Source organism: Passer montanus, unplaced genomic scaffold (assembly GCF_014805655.1).
Source record: "Passer montanus isolate IOZ18808 unplaced genomic scaffold, ASM1480565v1 scaffold54, whole genome shotgun sequence".
Lineage (NCBI taxonomy): Eukaryota > Metazoa > Chordata > Aves > Passeriformes > Passeridae > Passer > Passer montanus.
The window spans coordinates 4,662,718-4,681,949 of record NW_024370374.1 but is presented as its reverse complement, the minus strand read 5'-3'; the positions used below and the strand labels follow the sequence as shown (position 1 = coordinate 4,681,949).

The 19,232-nt window shown below is 42.5% G+C and overlaps 1 protein-coding gene across 6 annotated transcripts in view; it reads left to right on the top strand.

The window, feature by feature from the left end:
* The first annotated feature begins 15,984 nt into the window (after positions 1 to 15,984).
* Positions 15,985 to 19,232, top strand: part of KIF18A (kinesin family member 18A) — a 32,541-nt gene continuing 29,293 nt past the window's right edge. Inside the window, exons 1-3 of one of the 6 annotated variants that reach the window (XM_039725177.1) lie at positions 16,848 to 16,907; positions 17,687 to 18,055; positions 18,992 to 19,149. In XM_039725177.1, the coding sequence (XP_039581111.1) occupies positions 17,731 to 18,055; positions 18,992 to 19,149 (483 nt within the window). In that variant the 5' untranslated portion in view covers positions 16,848 to 16,907; positions 17,687 to 17,730. Of the gene's footprint in view, positions 16,078 to 16,847; positions 16,982 to 17,686; positions 18,056 to 18,546; positions 18,690 to 18,991; positions 19,150 to 19,232 lie in introns of those variants that run through there. The other 5 variants (XM_039725178.1, XM_039725180.1, XM_039725179.1 and 2 more) reach the window with 5 other exon arrangements.

Below are 19,232 nucleotides of genomic sequence, written 5' to 3'. Positions count from 1 at the left end.
TTTGTAGCACAGCCAACTGTGCTTACTTCTAGGTGCAGAACTTGAGTTTACCAACATTTAGCTATTCACCTGTGCCTTCTGTTAGGAAGGGCACTTTGCCTGCCCCTTTGCAGGAAATGGGGGTGGCAGCCAGGGCTGTGCTGGGCACTGCTGTTCCACGGGAGCAGAGCCTGCAAGGCACACGTTAATTAAAGCTCTGCAGGAAAGTCAATGCTACCAACTGGCACTGGTCAGGGCAAATGTCACCCTCTTACTGGATGAAACAATGCAGTTAGGCTTCAGAGGTGCTGCAAGCAGAGGGAAACACAGAGCCTGCTGCAGAGAAGTGCAGCCAGCCTTGCCGTGGTGCAGCAGCAAGCATTAGAGGAGTCAGGAGTGCTGCTGTCCCCAAGGCACACACCAGGTACTGCTGGGGCTTTTAGAGAAAGCTGGCCACAGTGGGAAGAGTTTTACAGAGAGCAGACAGAAGTGTATGCTTGGTTTTGTCTGTGCAAAATGGAATCCTAGTGAAATATGCTTGGGACAACTAGAAATTTGGGGAAAAATACATGCTATTTATGTTTATATGTATATATTATTTATATTTCTATTATCTGCATGTATATTTCTCCAATTAAGCTGGCCACACAAACCTAAAACTGCAGCAAAAGTGATATAAAGTTGCATCTTGAATCTTTCTCTAAACCAGGATGACAATGATTGAAGAAATGGAAAAGACAAACCCATGGGAAAAAATGCAAATAGAGTGAAGACCTTATCAAATGTGTTGTATTTTATAAATGTCAGTTAATTTTTCTAGGAAATACCTTGGTAACAAAAATGTCCACAATCATTGTGATACAATACGTGAACACAACTTTTCCTAGCAACTGAGATGTTCCTGCTCTAGATAGTGGTTAAAAGTCCAGTGTCTACATATTTTTGAAGAAGATAAAAACCCAAATATATTCTTCCCTTCCAACTTGTCAAAAGATAAATACGGAGCTGCTGGAAAACTTAGGACACAAAGACACAAAATAAATCAGGTTTTCTAAGTGGTTTTATTTGACATCAGATAATGTTTGATGCTGGGAATATTCTTTGACAAATAATAGAAGAAAGACTGTAGGAGAAATTGATATATCTTGAAAACTGATATATTTAAAAGCTAATATTTTTTTAATATATTTCTATTTAAAACTGAGATATTTAAAAGTCATCCTTTCTTTAATTAAGAAATAGAAGTAGAAGAATATTTGTGTGAAGTAGAGAAGTAAAAATATTCACAGTGTGAACAAAAACCATTATATCTGTTCCAGGCTGGGCATGATCACCAGATTATTTGATTTCTATTTGATGATTTCAGTTATATTTCTCTGAAGCTTTCGGTGCTGCCAAACCCCGATCTTCTTAGCTTCAGGAATCCAGGGAGGCCAGTGCTGTGCTTTTTAGAAATGTACTCCTACAAATTTTATCTGTGCAAGTTTGTCGTGTTGTTAGGAGAAATCAGTGACAGCAGAAGAGTTCATAGCCATATCCTGTTACCCTGATAGCCATATCCTATCATAGTCTGTAAATATTTCTCATGAAACTCACTGCTGCTACCAACAAAAAGCCTCCATGTGTGCTATTGTGATTTGCTCTTCTTACTTCCATCCAAATCTGAAATACTTACCCTGAATCTAATTTGGTTACATAAACTGAATTTAATAGTTTTGTTGAAGCTCTGTGTTTATTTTTTCATAATTTTGAATTCATAGCAATTATTTGCAAAATTTTGAATATGTTGATTATGGTTTCAAAGAACCAGTCATACCATGATACTCTCTGGTATACATCCAAAATGTTAAATGGCAAAGCTTTAAATGCTAATTTTTAAAATAATTGCCATCTCCTGTTACCTTGTGTGACAATAAATGAGTGTGTCTATGCCCTGTATGCCAGTTCATCCTTTCATGTCAAAGTGCTGAGCTTCTGCTGTGCTGCAATAAGCCTTCAAAGCTGCAGCAGACACAACCAGGGCTCCAGGTAAATAGCTCAGGTCTTTCAGGCTGGGAACTGAAGAAAAGGAAGAATTTTGGCTCATTGTGCAAGTAGAGGACTTAGAGAGATCAGCCTGATTGTTCCTGACAGTTTTAACAAATGGGTGATGCCTTGTGTTTCAAACAGTACTTCAGATATCCCCAAGCTTTCTGTGGATTAACTTCAGCAAAATATGTCCTGAGCAATTACAAATTATTATTCTACACGCTCATATGTTGACTAATTCTTTAGTTAATTTGTCAACTGTCTGTTCTTTAAACAGCTACCACTGTCATAGTCACTAGCTGTCACCAGGCAAGAAGGGGATTCCTTCTATAGTGCTAGACAGAAATCTGAAGGAAATGTTCACAAATGGACAGATTTTCTGGTTTGTGGAAAGAAATGAAAGGTACCATAATTAAACATTTTCCAAGCACTGCTGATAAGGAAAGCAGCTGGCTGCTATGAAGAAAGTATGTTATGTATAAATATTCTGATTTTCATTTTAATGTAATAATTTCCTGTTCTATTTAGTGGCTGAGGATCTAACTCTTGCAAGACCACAGGTCCATATTAATAGCATGCTCTGAAATAGGGATTTCTCATTTTTATTTTTAGGTTGTTGCTCAAAAAGTTAGGAAATTAGCAAGTAGAGTAAAGAGTCTGAACACACTGAGACCACTAGCACAGTGAAGGATGTCTTGTACCAATCACTGAAATGGGCCACTGAGACAGGAACCAGAAACAGCAGCTGGGAATGGTTTTGGAAAGTATTTCATTTACAGGCAACAGTTACACAGAAAAGGGAGAAGAAAACATAGAATTCTATTTGAATAACTTAGAAAATGGTTCATGGTGATAGGGTATGGTGGCTAGGACTCAGATTTAAGCAAGATGTCTTGAAAAAAAAAACCAGTAACTTTGCATGTCCGAGGTCTTAAAAATAGCTGTCATTAAGATCACTAAATAAATCATTGATCTGCTACTTCTTAAATCAGCAAAACATTATCAAATTTTTAAAAAATAAGCAAATAATTCCTGATAAATTTTCAGGTATTTCTAGCAAAAATGGCAACAACAAATGAGCAGTAAAGATGAAAAAGCACAACTACAAGTATATGGAGACGTTCAGAGACAAAAATCTAGACTAAAATAAAGGTCTCAACTTTCACTGAGAGCTGAGACCACCAGCTGTTCACAGGGATGGTGCTATACAATATTCAATATTTGAAATAAAAGATAGTCATGTTGCAGTGGTTACCTGATGCACTGAACATGTCAGTTTTTCTGAGAATGCATTCCTCTCCTTCGCTCTGGGCAGTGCGGTCAGGAGAAAAAATCAGGTTTATAGGCAGCTGCTGTGGGGGAGGAGCTGAGAGCCCTCCACATGGACATCCTGGGAGCGGGCAGCAGCTGCCTTTTGGTGGCTGCTCCACAGCCAGGGGACTCAGTTCCGTGGGAAGCCCTAAATTCACACACTTCAGAACCTGAGCTTGTTCAGTGAAGCAGTAGTTCTTGTGCTGTTCTCTTCTCTGCCCTCCCTTCTCTAGGGCTGGGAAACCTTCCTGGGTGGAAGGCAGAAGGGAAACAAAGAGCATCTCACAATCCAGGTAATGATTTCAAGGACTGGTGGCAGAAGGGGGTGCACAGGCAGCTAGGGAGTTAAAATACCCTGCAGCAGCTCCCCTATTTCATGCACAGCCACCTGCTTCTGAGAAAGAGAATCCATGAGGGAGCTTTGACTGCTCTCAAAGCTGGCTCTGCAATTTAAAGGTCAGTGGCATGCCCCTCCTCTAGCAGAAATGGAAGCTGCTTGTCCCACCTAACCTCCTGTATGGCCAAGCCCTGCTGAGTGGGTTCCCAAAACCCCAGAGCAGTGGAAGCAGGGTTCCCCAGGGTGCTAACTCTGGGCATCTCCACACCCCAGCCTGGGGAATGAAGCACCCAGCAGTGCTTATATAATTGTGCACTATTATAATAGGTGCTGTGATTTGAGAATAACCAGGGGGAAATGGGTGTGTGGAAGGCATTGCTTCAGCTGCCTGCAGCAATTATTATCAGTGCCCTCATCAGGAGGGGGGAGCACCAGCTCTGAGGCTGGATATGTGGGATAGTCTCATGTCTGTCTTTGGGCAGGAAATGCAATCATTTACAGAGGAATACCACAACCTCCAGCTCCCCAGAGCTGACACCACTCTGTCAGGTCTCATCATCACTCAAGTGTGGAACAGCTGCCCATCTCCCTCCACCTCAGGTTTTCAGCCAGAAGAATTGCTGGAATACATCTTTTAAGCTTACAAGACTTTTTAAAACATGCATGAGGTCTAAACAAGGAATGTTACTCAGTGATTTTTGTAGGCACCTTCGCAGCCAAGTTCTGCTCTGATGAGACATATCAAACACCTTCTTTTAGAAAGCAGCTCAGGTCTTTGTACAGTCTTAACAATGGACTTTATTGCAGCTCTTATTTGTTAGTATGCATGTTTTACCATACAGCCATCACTGATCTCATTTCTCTTAGCTGTATTTTGTTCTTAAAAATGAAGCTTAACAAACAAATGCTTTACATTTGCATATATAAAACAGTTTAGCAGGAAGGTAAATTGCTAGTCTTAGTTGCTTGAAAGCGGTGAAAAGGAAAAAAAATTAATTTTGTCCAAAATAGATGGTAAAAATTGAGGGTAGAGTTTCTCAGTGGAGTAAGTAAGAGTTATTACTTAATAAAATTAGTTTCTTGAGTAGAACAGTAGGTGCTGATGATCCAGAGTTGATGGTGTACGCCTTTGAGGGTGGTGAATATGCTCCAGATGAGCTCTGTGCTGGTTTTATAGGCAGAACACCACTAGAAGCTGTGGTTTAGTGGTTTAGTTCTTTTAGTTTAGCTCTAATCTGCACACCCTAACGTTGCTCTCATAGGTGAACCACATTGGTTACATGGGCACAGTAGAAATTATTCACGTCACAGGCTTCAAAGCTCCCAGGCTGCATCTGCATCAGTGTTTCAGTTTGATGTGTGATTCTGGGTGCAATGGAAGCAGTTGATTGCGTTGGAACTGCTCTGGGACAAGGTTCTTGAAATCCCCTGGGTGTAATCTTTTGTGATGAAATTCAGAAGGTAGAGGAGAAGTCCCAGCTTTGAAAGTGTTGCCACCAGGAGAGAGAACATCTTTTGTTTTACTTTGTAGGTACTGTTTTTGTGGAACAGAAATATTCCCCATCAGCTGTGTATTTGTTTGGTTTTGTTTCCTTGTTTGTTGCCTCAATAAAATCTGCACCTGTTTGTTTTGGCACCAGGAACATCCAGTTATCTGGCCTGTGTAAACATTTCCCACCTGCCTTGCTTATCTCTCCTCCAGTGACAAATACTCACTGCTCTAATTGTGGGTAATTAGCAGACCAGTTAATCCAGGAGAGGCAAATCCTTTAGGGCATCTGCAAACACTTTATTTTTAACATGTGCTTTTGTATTAGAAATCACGAGAGGGGATTTTTATTTATTGAAGATACATGGGGAGGCAGAAGATGCCTTTCTGGATGGTGTGCTGTCCTGATGAGCAGCATTAATAATTGACACTGTGCTGAGGCAGAGGCAGTGCACGCTCTGAGGGAGGTGATGATATCATGGTAACCATGAGAGCAAAGCCCGAGTGCTGTGAGATGACGGCAGATGCGTGCATGGCTTTACACGAGCTGTTCCTCTGCTGGCCGCTTGGCATATGATGGAAACCCCTTCATAAAACTCACACGGAAAATATCCACTCCTGGAAGCTTGCAGGGGACAGGGTGGGTCAGCTCAGTGGCACAACCACAGGGAAAAGGAGCAGCTCCTGACGAGCATCACCCCAGAAATGGAAATGGAGCAGAATTTCTGTCCTTGTGTCACAGGGGAAGGGCTGTGCTGCAAGGGAGGAACTTGCAGATGGCTGAGCCTGTTTTCCAGAGATTTTCATCCTGTGTGCCCAGGGTGCAGCCTGCTTTATGAGACGGCTCCTATGAATTGCTGTAGTTGTGATTTCCTTCGGTAATCTCAGTCCTGTCAGTAACCACAGAGGAGATGCATCTCCTCTGTGGTTACTGGCATGTATCTCCTTGGATTTGTGTCACTGAAAAAGAGTATGATCATACAGAGAGCTGCCTGTATTCCTCTCACACTCACAAACCAGTGTACTGTAACTCCTGAGAAAAAGATTGTTTTCTCAGATTTTTTTTTTTAGTCAATAATTAATACAGTTATCAAAATACAAATAGATATTCTTTTCACTCTGCTCACTTAGCAAGTCAGTTAACATGGTGATAACCACCTCCAAGGGCAGCATTTTGACTCAGCTTTTCTGGAGGGTGAAAATGGGCATCTTTGGAGCTGAGTCTGGCATAGGACAGAGGACCTCCAACCCACGTTTTGCTGAGGTGTCAGTGCCTCAGTTTGCTGTTGCCTTTTCACGAGGGAAGGATGCATGCAGGGCATCACACAAAGCTGCTGCTTGTCTCACCGTGTCTCACTGAGGCCTTTTTGTGCTTTCCCAGTTTGCACTGATGTTCAGGTGTTCTGCTCAGCTGCAGGAGCTGGTAAAGAAACTGACTTTTGGCATTGGAGAATCAGCCTGGTGTGTGAATTTTGTCATTGGAAGGGGGTCTCTGCCCCCACAGGAGCAGTGTGACGCAGGACCAGCCATCACTGGGGGCTGTGGTTATCAATGTGTGTGCCTGGGTAGCATGATGCTGCAGAGCACTTGACATAAAAGGTGTTCCTGGGCTCTGCTCTGGTGTGCAGCCCTGCTGTATAAAGCTCTTTTGGGTACTGCCTGTTTGGCAGTAGTATTGCTTCAGGCTAACTAGGAGCAGGGTTGTCATACCTTGTTTGTCTTACCCTTTACATAAAGGATGGCAAAATCCTGCCTTCTAAGGCATGGACTGGGCTCTCAAGTGCTGCCATTAATTGAATATTTTTGCTTATTTCTTCTTCTGCCTGAATACACTTAGGCAGTTTTAAAATTCTTTTTCTTAGCTGTAGCTTAGTTTTTTGGAAATGCATTCACATAACTTTGGAATGCATAAATCTGTAAACTCAAGTAAGTATGTACTTATATGTTTGGAGAAAAAGGAGTGTTGGTGGGCAAAAAGAAAATCTCTTCAACATTGGAGTTTGTTATCACTGCAACGTAAGGTATGAATAATGGGAAATCTAGGTAGTTCTTTGAGTTAAGACATGATCAGCTTAGTATATGAGCAAATCTTTGATAGAATGGAAGTGGAAATAATGTGTTCTTTATAATTCCTCACTGTCCAGGGGGATGGGTAAGGATTGCTGCCCAAGTTTCTCAGTTCTTCCCCATCCAATATCTGCAGCCTAGTTCTCTGGACTCCCTCTTAGGATTTTCCTGTTATCATCTGTTTTCATATTACTGCTGCACAAGTTAAAGTATTTGACGTTCTTCCCCATCCAATATCTGCAGCCTAGTTCTCTGGACTCCCTCTTAGGATTTTCCTGTTACCATCTGTTTTCATATTACTTCTGCACAAGTTAAAGTATTTGATAAAAAAATTATTTAAAATGGATAAGAAAACCTAAATCTAACAGAAATGTACCTCATTTATTTTTCTCCCCCTTCCCCTGATACTCAGATGTTCTGTGTGAAGACGAAATATTTGAGTCACCTGGAGGAGACAGGAAGACAGGTTCAGTGACAGCACATTTAGAACTCCATCTTTATGACTGACAGACCCTTTTCAGGTAAGTACAAACTTTTCTGGTGTCTGTCCAGAGAACCCGTGGAGCTTATTGATCTTCTTCACTTGCACTTACTCCTCAGACATTCATTGCCACAAGGTAGGTTAAAAGACAAGTTTCTACAGAGTTTGAAAATCGACCTTCAAAGTTGAATAATTTGCATTGTATTTTCACCCTGGTTTTTCCCCCGGGTCAGAGAGCTATTATGTGTGGGATTTACCTACCAAAATTAACATGTTTTATTTCTATTAACGTTCAGATTTAGCTCAGAAGAAAGTATTCATCCATTTCAACTTTCTGGTTTGTGCCAACACAGCTTATTACAGGCTAGAAAGGGCAGAGTCAAATACAAAAATTGGCATTCATTTTCCCATTTAAAAAAAGCAGGAAACATACAATATTGGCACAAACCCTGTATTTCCTCTTTTAGAACACAAGGTGTAAGTAAACACCACGTTTTTAGTCCAATCAGAGATCTCTTCCAAGAAAACTAAATAAAATGGCTCTTTCTGTTTGCTTTGTGTAGAACCCGTTTGTTGAGAACTGAACCCTTGTAAAATCACCATCAACAATTATTTGCTCATTTATGACAACATTATTACATCTGTTCCTCTCAGCAGGAGTGTCAGGTCAGGCTGTTCTTGCCATGATGTCAGCAGTTCATTCCTGTCCTGTGGAGTTATTTTCCAAGGCTCGTTTTCAGGCCAAATTGATGGAGCTGACATGATTTCATAAGCAGCAGCTTGAGGGTAATGTGGTGGGTAACAAGTGAAGAGCAGAAAGCTGGAAAAGGTGGTGCTGAACTGGGAGGAGCGTCCGTGGAACCAAGATTCCAAAGCTGTCCTTGCTAGGACGGGATTTCCTCTCCCCAGCCCAGCCTGAACACATGGCCAATTCCAGAGCTTTGTCTGGGACTCTGCCTCACACGGGCTCTGGGCTCTCTGTGTGACTGCTCCCTTCTGCTTTCTCATCCCACCTGCTTTCCCAAGAGCTCTTAAGATTTCCTTCTCACATTTAGATAGTTGCACCGCTTTGTTTTGCTTTACATGAAAATTCTTAGACTGTGCTTTAATCCATTTCTGTGTATTGGGGTTTTTTTGTCTGATGTTTCAGGCACATCAAGAAACTTGTTTAAGTTTCCCAAAAAAGTTAGTTTGGTTTCAAGAATACCACCTAAATATTTTCTTTTAATTTCAATACTACATTGTGACCAATTATGTATTTTTCCAAGCTGCTTGAAATAGTAATGATATACTTTTATATATGGATACTGTGGTTGTTCAAAAAGAGTTTACCCTCCAAAACCAGATATGAACACATTTTATTTTTCTGTTTCACTTTGAAGGTTAAATTAAAATCATAGAGGCACAGAACATCCTGAGTTGGAAGGGACCCCCAAGGATCATTGGTGTCCAGCTCCCGGCCCTGCACAGGACTACTCCAAGAATCACACCAGGTACATGAAAGCAGTGTGCAAAATTATTCCACTAACATTTGGGAATTATTTATGGGTAGCAGATTTACATATTTAATACTAAAAATTAAATTTTAAATGAGAATTATGAAATGAGGCTATGAATCTCTTTTTTCTATCGAGCAGGCAATATAGCAGAATTCTTAATGTGAAATATTTTCACAAATGGCACTGTAGTAGCTGAAGATGGAGTAGAAATTTGACTGATGTTGATGGACATCTCTGCATTGGTACTGAGCAGGAATGCACACCAGCTAATTATAGCATGGGATAAATCTCCCTCACTTCTCAGAGCAGTCAGTGGAGAGAGAGCAACTTTTCCAAGGGGCAGTTTAGAGCAAAAGCTTAGCACAGCTGCTCTTGTTTGTGCCCTGAAGGGTCAGGTGGTAGAGTCCTGTCAGCCTCTAATTATCTGTATAACCTCAGGTTTGTATAAGAGCCCATGTTACAGCAGCTTACCCTGCCACATGTTAATTATATAAGTATTATGATAGAAAATTACAATATTCATTTTAACTTTACATGGAGTAGAAAGTTGCAATGTTGGTAGGTTTTATAAAAATGTCTGTTACAAAATTATACAGAAGCACGTTACCATTTTCAATAAACATACACAAAGACAAAAAGATGAGCAGCTGAACATTTTAAACTTCCTTTCAGGTGGATTCCTTAAAGACAAATAAGGGGTCAGGAAAGGAAGAATGTGTCCCATTATTCAGTAGTTAATAGGTACCATGACTTGCTATCCCTGATTAGTGAAGCTGTACATCTTGGTTCGGGCATGCACACCACACACACGTCTCATTTTCTAGAATAGTCTGGAAGATTTATTGCATCTTGCCTTTGAGTTTTAAGGGAAAAGGTTAAAAAAATGTAGGAACTGTGAGTTATTTCATGTTGTAAAACACGTGAAGTCTCATGAAAGTATCACAAGTCCCAGCACCATCAGGGAGAAGAGTTCTTACAGGTTTCTTCTTAAATCCCTGCAAATGTCAGTTTCCTTCAGTCAAATCATAGCACTGTGTATTCTTGTTAGGACTTTTTTTTTTCCTAAGGATTATTTATTTCATTTTTCTTGGCTCATCTTACTGCATCCTGAGGCGTTCCCAGCTTTGTTCTCGGTGCAGTTATCAGTTCCATATGTCATCAAAGGAATACCCAGGCTTTGGGTGCCTGTTTAATGCGCTCCTTTTAGTTTCGCTTTCTCAATTTACCCAACAGCTGCACAGAAAAAAAAAACCTGAAAGCAACCCAGATGTGTTTCAAACATGCAGTCCTACGAATAATGTGCCTGTTTAAACATTCATATCTAAACTGTTAGTTTAAGTAAGGCAAATATAATCCTATGGCACACACCTTAACATTGTAAAAATGACAAGGTTCATTGCTGTCCACGACCTAAAAATCGTGTCAAAAGATCTGTACTGGAGTGAAGCTATCTGCTAAAAAATAAGCAAAGTAAGCTGCAGCACTGTGGTATTGTCTAACATTTAACCAACACTCAGGAGGCCTGAGGCTGATCTGGGCTGTACATATGTTTCAGGAGCAGTGTGGTTTAATTAGGCTGCATTAGGCTCCACCTCCAGCTGCTAATTCCTCTCATTCCCTTTCAGTGTGCTCAGGCAGCTAGCTGTGCAGCTGAGGAGTTCAGCCAGCTCAATCCTATTACTTTCTCTGCTGGACACATGTCAGTGAGATCAGTTCCCCACTTTGGTTCACAGTGTGGATGAGTAAACACTTTATGCCAGGTCAAGGTGCTTTAACTGGTCGAAGGCTGTTGGAAGTTTTACAGACAGTAGAGAAACCTTTTACACCTTCCTATGTCAGTGAGGTTCAAGTAATTCATACTTTTCCTTACATGTACATCAAGAACTCTTTAATATGTACATATTTATAAAAGATTGTGAAGGAGTGGACTAAAAAAACAGTCTGTCATGGTTTAGGAGTGGTATTCTCCCTGCCTCTGTGGAATTGCCGCAGCATTTATTTTTTTCAAATATTCTGCCACTTTATCAGGGTCCTGTACTTGTTTAGGAGTGAACTTCCAAACCACTGGAGCACAACAATCCTTCAGAAGATGACCCATTTTCTCCCACACTCCATGCCAGTCATGCCTACCCACTCTTGAGGCACATCTCCCTAGAAATCTCTTTCATTACTCTAAAAGTGGTATGGGCCCCACTGAGGAGACCTGGAAGACATAGGAACAAGAATATGCTTTCCTCACCATCCAAAGGGAATTCAAGTCTCAAAAGTTGTTATAACAGGCCTGAAGGAGGAAAAGGAGGTAAAAGATTGGGAAAAATCACCCTCCCCTGGATCCACACGATGGATATGATTATTAATGGACTCCCAAAAGTAGTGCCTGAGGTAAGGGCAGGAGAGCAGCACTGCACCCACATCCCAAAACACCTTCATTGCCCCTGGTGTCACCATGCCATAAACTGATACTGCACAGCACAGCCATCCTGAGCCCTCTCCCTGCCTGGACAAGGAGCACTGAGGTGGGCACAGGGTCAGGGGCCACGGCCACACCACCAGACCCAACACAGCAAATGCTGAGATCTAACTTGTTTCCAGCCTGCTCTGGGCAGGTCTGCTGGCATCTCAACTCTGTGTGACCCACACTGTGCACCAAACATGGCTGCTGGATTTTGGAATGGCACTCCAGAATTCGGTGTTCCCACTGGAACCACCCCAAAACACGCGATGCTTGTTCCACTCCCTGCCTCGCTCCACTCCTTGCGGGGCACTGTGTAGGAAGCACAGAAGGCAAAGACCATGGGTTGAGGTAAGAACAATTTACAGGAAATGGCAATGGGATAGGAAAATAAAAAGTAACCAACAAATTAACAGCCAAAGTGCACAAGGGAGGCAAGGGATTCCCACGGGAATTCTCACCATGGTACTGCAGGATAAGGGACAATACCTGACTGCCCCCACACTGCCCTGCCCTGGAAAGGACCCTCTCCCCATGCCCAGAAAATGACATGAGGTGGTGTAAAATACCCTCTGGGTTCTGGCCATGGCCCCTCCTGGCCACTGCAAAAATTAACCCTCTCCTGGCCAGAATGAGGCATAGCAGACACAGGCATAGCAAACAACAAATCATCCTTTCTGAAGAGCTGACTTAACTTTGTCAGTGTAAATTCAGCCCACAAATTCTTTTACCTACCATGCACATACATCGAGAGGTTTTTTCATTACATAGTGCATCATTTTTTCCATAAATATGTTGCAGATGTCCTTTCTCACAAAAGAAGGGGACAAGGTGAAGAAGTCTAGTATCTTTGTTCTCCGAGTGACATTCAAGGCAAATAAAGGGTAAGGATCCAAGGCCATTCTTTCTCTTGTTTATCCAGTTCTGTGCATAAGAATGGGATTTTAAGAGCCACACTAGATATTCACTGCTAACATTATAAAGGAAGCTTTTTTTTTCTTTTATTCATGAGTATTTCTGTAACATGCCAGAGATTCTTTTTTTATATCAGTTGAGTGAGTTATGCTGGCCCACTTACAGATTGTATTAGAGTATGAGTATCATGGTGCTTTTTCAACATCTCTGTTTAATTCATCCTTCCTACCTGCAAGCTCTGGTAGGATTCTTTCTTCTTTTAAGCCAGAAACCCAATTTTAGAGGCTTTTGTTTCTAGGCAGTTGTTCCTGACCCCATGCCACAGTTTTGGTTGTGCCAACTCCTGCATATGGAGTTGCCTGGGTTAGGAAAAAAGCTTCAGGCTTTTCCAGTTTGTTATTTAAACTGAAAAGTTTAACTGAGTGCACTACAGCATATTTCCATAAATGCTTTGAATTGCCACAACTCAGGTGACAATAAACTTTATCAGAAGGGCAGGAAAGTTGGTAAGGGGGAAGAGTGATGTATGAAAAGCAGGAGAGTATCTTGTGAGATAGTTTGTGATTGAAGAGGATATTTCTAATAAAGTTAAGGCATTTTTGAAGTTATGAAAATTTAGAACCATGTTACAAAAGTCAGGAAAAAATTTTTTAGTTATGGCTCCTCTTTTTCAGCACCAAACCTTTAGGACATATTCTTAGTAATTTTATTCCCGCTATTTCTGTCATGTGCAGAAGTGGAACACCTGTCCAGGTTCACTTCTTCCCTCTATCCATTTTAAAAAATCTTTTAATAGTGTTTGTTATCTGGGAAAGTTTGTTTTTCTGCTCTTAATGGCCTGGGTCATAATTTCTATTGCACTGTTTGATGCTTGTACAGAGTGTGAATTTGGTAGCAGTGATACTAGAAATAACAAACCCCCAGCAGATAAGAAATATAAAACTGAGGATTTAATAGTCCCATCACCAAAACACTTTTTTCATATGAATAACATGTGCCTGAAACAGCTCCCTTAAATGAAATTAAATTAACCAATATTCAAATCCTCCAAGTCTTCCATACTTGTGGAATTTGGATTTGGTCCTTTGCTCTTGCTCAGTTTGGGGCTGGGCCGTTATGAGACACCTTTTTTTTTCTTCTTGTGGATCTGCTCCTTGTTGAATTGTCTGGGCAGTAGAGCTGCACAGCTTGAGCTGTCAGATAACTGCATTTTCCACTCCCCTCTCTGCTGCTCAGGGGAGGGAGGGGGATGGACCTTCTAGGGGCAGTCACTTCATCTCCACCAATCCCTCCTCCTCTCCAGAAAGGCACTACATTTTTTCTGATTCCTTTGGCTTTCTATGAGATTGCTACTTGTACAACCTTGAAGGCAACAGCTCTTTACACTTTGAAACCAGGACAAGCTGGTTTTAATCTTTATTGCTGAAGCCACAAAAGAGCTTGCTTTAATATTTCTAGTGGTGTTTTCCCAAAATTTATTTTCACGCCAGTACACTCTCTTCACACCCTCAATAATTCCACTGCCTATTCTCCAATACTTAAAATAAATAGTTATTTCTTTAGCTTCCAGCTCTACTTTTGGGAAAAGTAGCAGATTTTCCTGTCATTAATTTACCTTCCATTATTTAATCTGAGCCACTTTTATTTTCAGTTACATGTCTTATTAATATGCTCATGTGATAGCTTTCCTAGTCATCACTGACCATTTTTATTTCAGAGTTTGACATTTTCTCTTTAATGTCTCTTATTTTTAATTTAGCATAAACTAATTTTAAAAAATAGTAATCAGTTTTCCAGTAACCTATTTTGCTATTTTTCAACTTTTCCTACATAATGAAATTCAACTAATTTTATGGTTTATCTGTTCATTTTTCAACTATGAACTGTAAAGACTATGGACAGGTTTTATGAGGTATGTAATATAGAATCAGGTCTTTGGTTGTGAAAATAGACAGGAATTTAAAAACACATCAGAATTAAATGAAGTGGAAACCTAAATGCATATGCTAGGCAAAGACCCTCATTCGTTTTGCCATACACAACACAGGTTTTTCTTTAAACAGCCCTTCACCAAGAAAAATAGATATGCTGACCTCTTACCCTTAGTTCTATCAGAGGATGTGGAGAAATGTCTCACACTCCATGGTGTGTGACCATACATACTTAAAGCCAATATTATATAGAACTAGTATTTTTATATATATATATATATATATATATAGTACTATATATATATGTAGTATATTATATAGCATATAATACTACATATGGTATTGCATATACACTAGTATTATATGTATATAATTGTTGTGTTTGGTGCCCCATGTGTGGGGACATGAGTTCTGACTCCATGTTTCAGAAGACTGGTTTATTATCTTATGATATACATTATATTAAAATACTACATTAAAACTGTACTAAAAGAACAGAGAGAAAAGATTTATCAGAAGGCTTGAAAGAACAGGAATAGAATGCATAACAAAATCCTGTGACTGCTCACAGCCTCGGCACAGTGGCTGTGATTGGTCATCAATTGAAAACAATCCACAGGGACCAATGGAAGATGCACCTGTGGCATTCCACAGCAGCACAGAGTTATTGTTTACATTCCTTTCCTGGGGCTTCTCAGATTCCCAGGAGGGAGAAATCCTAGCAAACGATTTTTTATAAAATATTATTACTACATATAATCTCATATTATATATGCTTATATTATATATATTATATAATATATTATAAAGCTATAATTATATATAACTGTCTCTTCCTGCTTACAGTACATGTAACTGTTTCTTCCCTGCTTGGTTATATGGCATGGTTACTACCTTCTCCAGCTTGTATCTGTCTGCACAAATCAGCAGGCATGATGTTCTGCTTCAGATATGAGAACGTTCTTGAGAAACTGATGCTTTATTCCAGCACTTATTAGTTTAGAAACAGATAATTTTCAATATAAGGTTTTAATTCTGGTCTCATTTGTTGCAGTTCTATTATTGTAAAATGGACAAATCTCTTGGATATCAAATATTCTTATTGGAAGCATGACTTCACACATGTTAAATACTACACATTTAATTTTACTGATAAAGTCTGACATTCATGTCATCTCACAACCTTTCATCTTCTTCCAATTAAAAAATATTCTCCTTCTATGTCTGCCCCTTTCCACACTGCTAGAAATGACCAAATCAGGCTTCTGAGATTCGCTTTTTCTCTTATTTTTCAAGTGAAATGCAAAGGTTGAAAACTCACTGGAGAAAACATGAGGCCTATATTATTTTCATGAGTAAGAATTCTACAGATGGAGCCTGACAAGGGTGATTCAGTGGTGTGGGTTAAGGAGAAATTTCTCCAAACCTTTTTACACAACTAGGAATATCTCATCTAGTGTTTTTTCTGAGACTCGGAAAGAAAAATATCCCCTTTTTTCCTTCTATATTGTATTTTGAGTAATTATGCATTCCAGGTATTTTCTTTATGTGCGGACTTAGTGCAACAGACTTTTCATTGAGCAGTGAGGTAGGTTGGCAAAATCTAATTTGTAGTCTTTGCTTCAAAGACAGGACGACTACAGGGACTTGGCTGTAATTCCCCCACTTTAAATCTGCAAGTGCACATCCCTGTGACTTTGAGAGGTGCGTTCTGCAGCACACCAGGCGCGCCTGCAGAAAGCCGTGTATCCGCACGGTGTGCTCTGCAGTGGGGCTCCTTTCCTCCCCAGGGGCTGCTCTGGGCTCCTGCTGAGCACGGCAGGGCGCAGACACGGCCGGGCCGGGTGCCCCGAGGGCTGCAGAGGGAAGGGGGCAGAGCAGGATGGGCTGGCGGCACCGCGTTCCAGGGACATGGACTGGCCCCGGGCCGGGCCCTGCTCTCCCGGGGCCGGCTGCCCCACGGGAAGGCATTCCCCGTGCCCGGCTGCCGTGCCCAGCTCCCGCCTCGGCTGCCGAGCTCTCTCCCTCCAGCCGGGTCTGTGCCTTTCTCCCTTCCCCTCCTGTGCCGGCCCCGCTGCTGAGGGCGAGCAGCGGCCGAGCCCGGCCGTGCCCCGGGGAACGCCAGGGGCTCTGCTCCGGCCCCTGCTCCGCACGCCCGGAGATTCCTCCTCACCAGGGCGCGCGGGTTGTGTTTTATTCCGTTTTACACCGCGCTCGCCCGGAGGGGCAGCGGGCACGGCTGCAGGCCGCCGCCTCCACCTTCCCTTCCTGGCCCCTCCCCGCGGCCCCGCTCTGCTGACGCCACGGCGCTCAGCCAATGAGGAGGCGAGGAGCGCGGCCGGCCCGCTGTTTGAATTCCGCGGCCGGTGGCTGGCAGTGGGTGCGGCGGAGACCGGGAGCGGTGAGGGCACGGCCGGGGTAAGAGAAACAGCGGAACACTGAGGGCACGGCCGGGGTAAGAGAAACAGCGGAACACTGAGGGCACGGCCGGGGGTGACACCGGGAACGGGCCCGGCCCGCAGGGTCGGCGGGCAGGCGTCTCTGCGGCCGGCACGGGGCGATTCTGCGGCCGCAGGGCCGAGGCTGGCGGCGTGCCCCGAGCAAGAGCCGGCCGCGCTGGGTGAGGAGCGGCCGGGAACGCCGGGCTGGGCTGGGCGAGGCGAGCTGGCCCCGGAGCGGCGGCGGCGGCGCTGCGAGCCTCGGCCGTGTCCGCTGCTGGGGCGAGCCCGGCGGCGCTGCTCGCGGCAGAAACGGGCTGTTCCAAGGGAATGGCGCTGGGTGCCGCTTGCTGCAGCCCCGGCCAGGCCCCTTAACGCCAATCCCGCTCCGACTCTCTCAATCCGGGGAGGGCAGCACGGGCAGCGCCTCTTGGTGCTGAAGAGCAAAACCCGCTTGCTCTGGTGCGCAGCAATGCGGTGTGCCGCCTGAAAGCTCGGTCTGGTGTGGAGGAAAGGCTGTAGAGGCCAGTTAGCAGTTTAAACAGTGAAATAAACTCGGGAATTCCCCGGGGCAGTGCTGGCTGGCTCTCTGGAAGCTGGGCTCAGTCGCCTTTTGAGGCCATCTCGGAGTTTGCCCAAGTCTCCTTGGGCAGCCCTTGACACGCCATGGGTGGGCCCAGCACAGGGGCCTGAGCAAGCTGTGACTGCTTGGAAGGGTGAAAGGCTCATTGCAAATAAAACCTCTCCTGTCAACTGCAGAAAGGATTCAGCCCCCGCATTGAAAAGACCTGGAAGCAGGAGGGATGACTCCTGCCCAGGAAAATGTTTGCAGCCATGTCAAAGTGGTGGTCCGTGTGCGCCCTGAGAACGACAAAGAAAGGCAGGGCAACTTCAGGAGAGTGGTTCGTGTCATCGACCAGCACATGCTGGTCTTTGACCCAGAGGAGGAGGAAGTCGGCTTCTTCAGCAGAAGGAGAGTGACCCAGAGGGATGTTAACAGAAGGCAAAGGAAAGATCTGAAGTTCATGTTTGATACTGTTTTTGATGGCAGCTCATCCCAGCTGGAAGTTTTTGAGCACACTACTAAAAATGTCATTGAAGGCTTCTTAAATGGGTATAACTGTACAGGTAACTTTGTTATTTATCTTTTTTAATTAAAAAACTTTAGGGAACTTCTCTCAGTTTCTACTGTTCTGTTCAGCAGCTGTAGAGGCATTAAAAAAGCCTGAGATAGAAATAAAGCATTGTGGTTTAATTCATGGATATGAAAGGCTGACTTTTTAGCATGTGGAAGTTAGGATATCCCTACTCTGTTTTAAAAATAAGTTTGTGTTAAGGTTATAATAGACTTGTCTTCCCATCTTATTGCAAAGGTTTCATACCTTCCCGGTGATTTCTCATGGGCAGCTGCTCACAGCACTGACTCCTTCTTCTCAGCACAACCAACAAACTCCATCTAACTTCTTGGTTAGCCAACCTACTCTTTTTCAATACCCACCCTAACTGGATCTAGCTGTGGCCTATTAAGGGCAGGCTTTGATAATTAGCACAGCTGTAACCCTTTAGGGCTGGGATTACCTTCTTCACTATCTCCATTTTCCCACATTCCACCCATCCACAGACTAGGGAATTTTATCTGATATATATGTGCTAATGATAATCCTCCAGAGTTATTCAAGCAGAAGCATTGTGTCACTGAGTGTGTGACTGCTTTATGAACTCTTTAAGACCTTGAGGTTTCTTAATTGGCTGCTGGAATGTGGTGAGGAAATAAAATGCCTATCAGCAGTAAGTTGTTGGCTTAAGGTTATGAGAGTAAGTAAATAATATTTTCGTGAGATGTATCAGTGAACAAATTTTGAACTGAAAATTCAAAAATGTTATTTAGAAACATCTCTCTCTAATTATACATCTGAAAGATAAAGCCTAAGAATCTTTATCCATTTATGAAACAGTTGTGCAGCATGACAGAGGTCTGTGAATGTTCATTTGCCTTTGGTGTTCTGGATTGGCTTACAAATAAACTACATGTTTTTGCTTTGTTGTTTTTTGGGAAAAATTCAGTGCTTGCATATGGTGCAACAGGAGCTGGAAAGACTCATACAATGTTAGGTTCTCCTGAAGACCCTGGAGTCATGTATTTAACTATGGTGACACTTTATAAACGCATGGATCAAATCAAAGATGATAAAATATGTGACGTCGCTGTCTCTTATTTAGAGGTGAGTTCCTGCATTTGGTATGTTGCTTTTAATAAGTCCTATTTTATAAATAGAAGCAAGCTGGTTTTGCTTTCCTCTAGTCC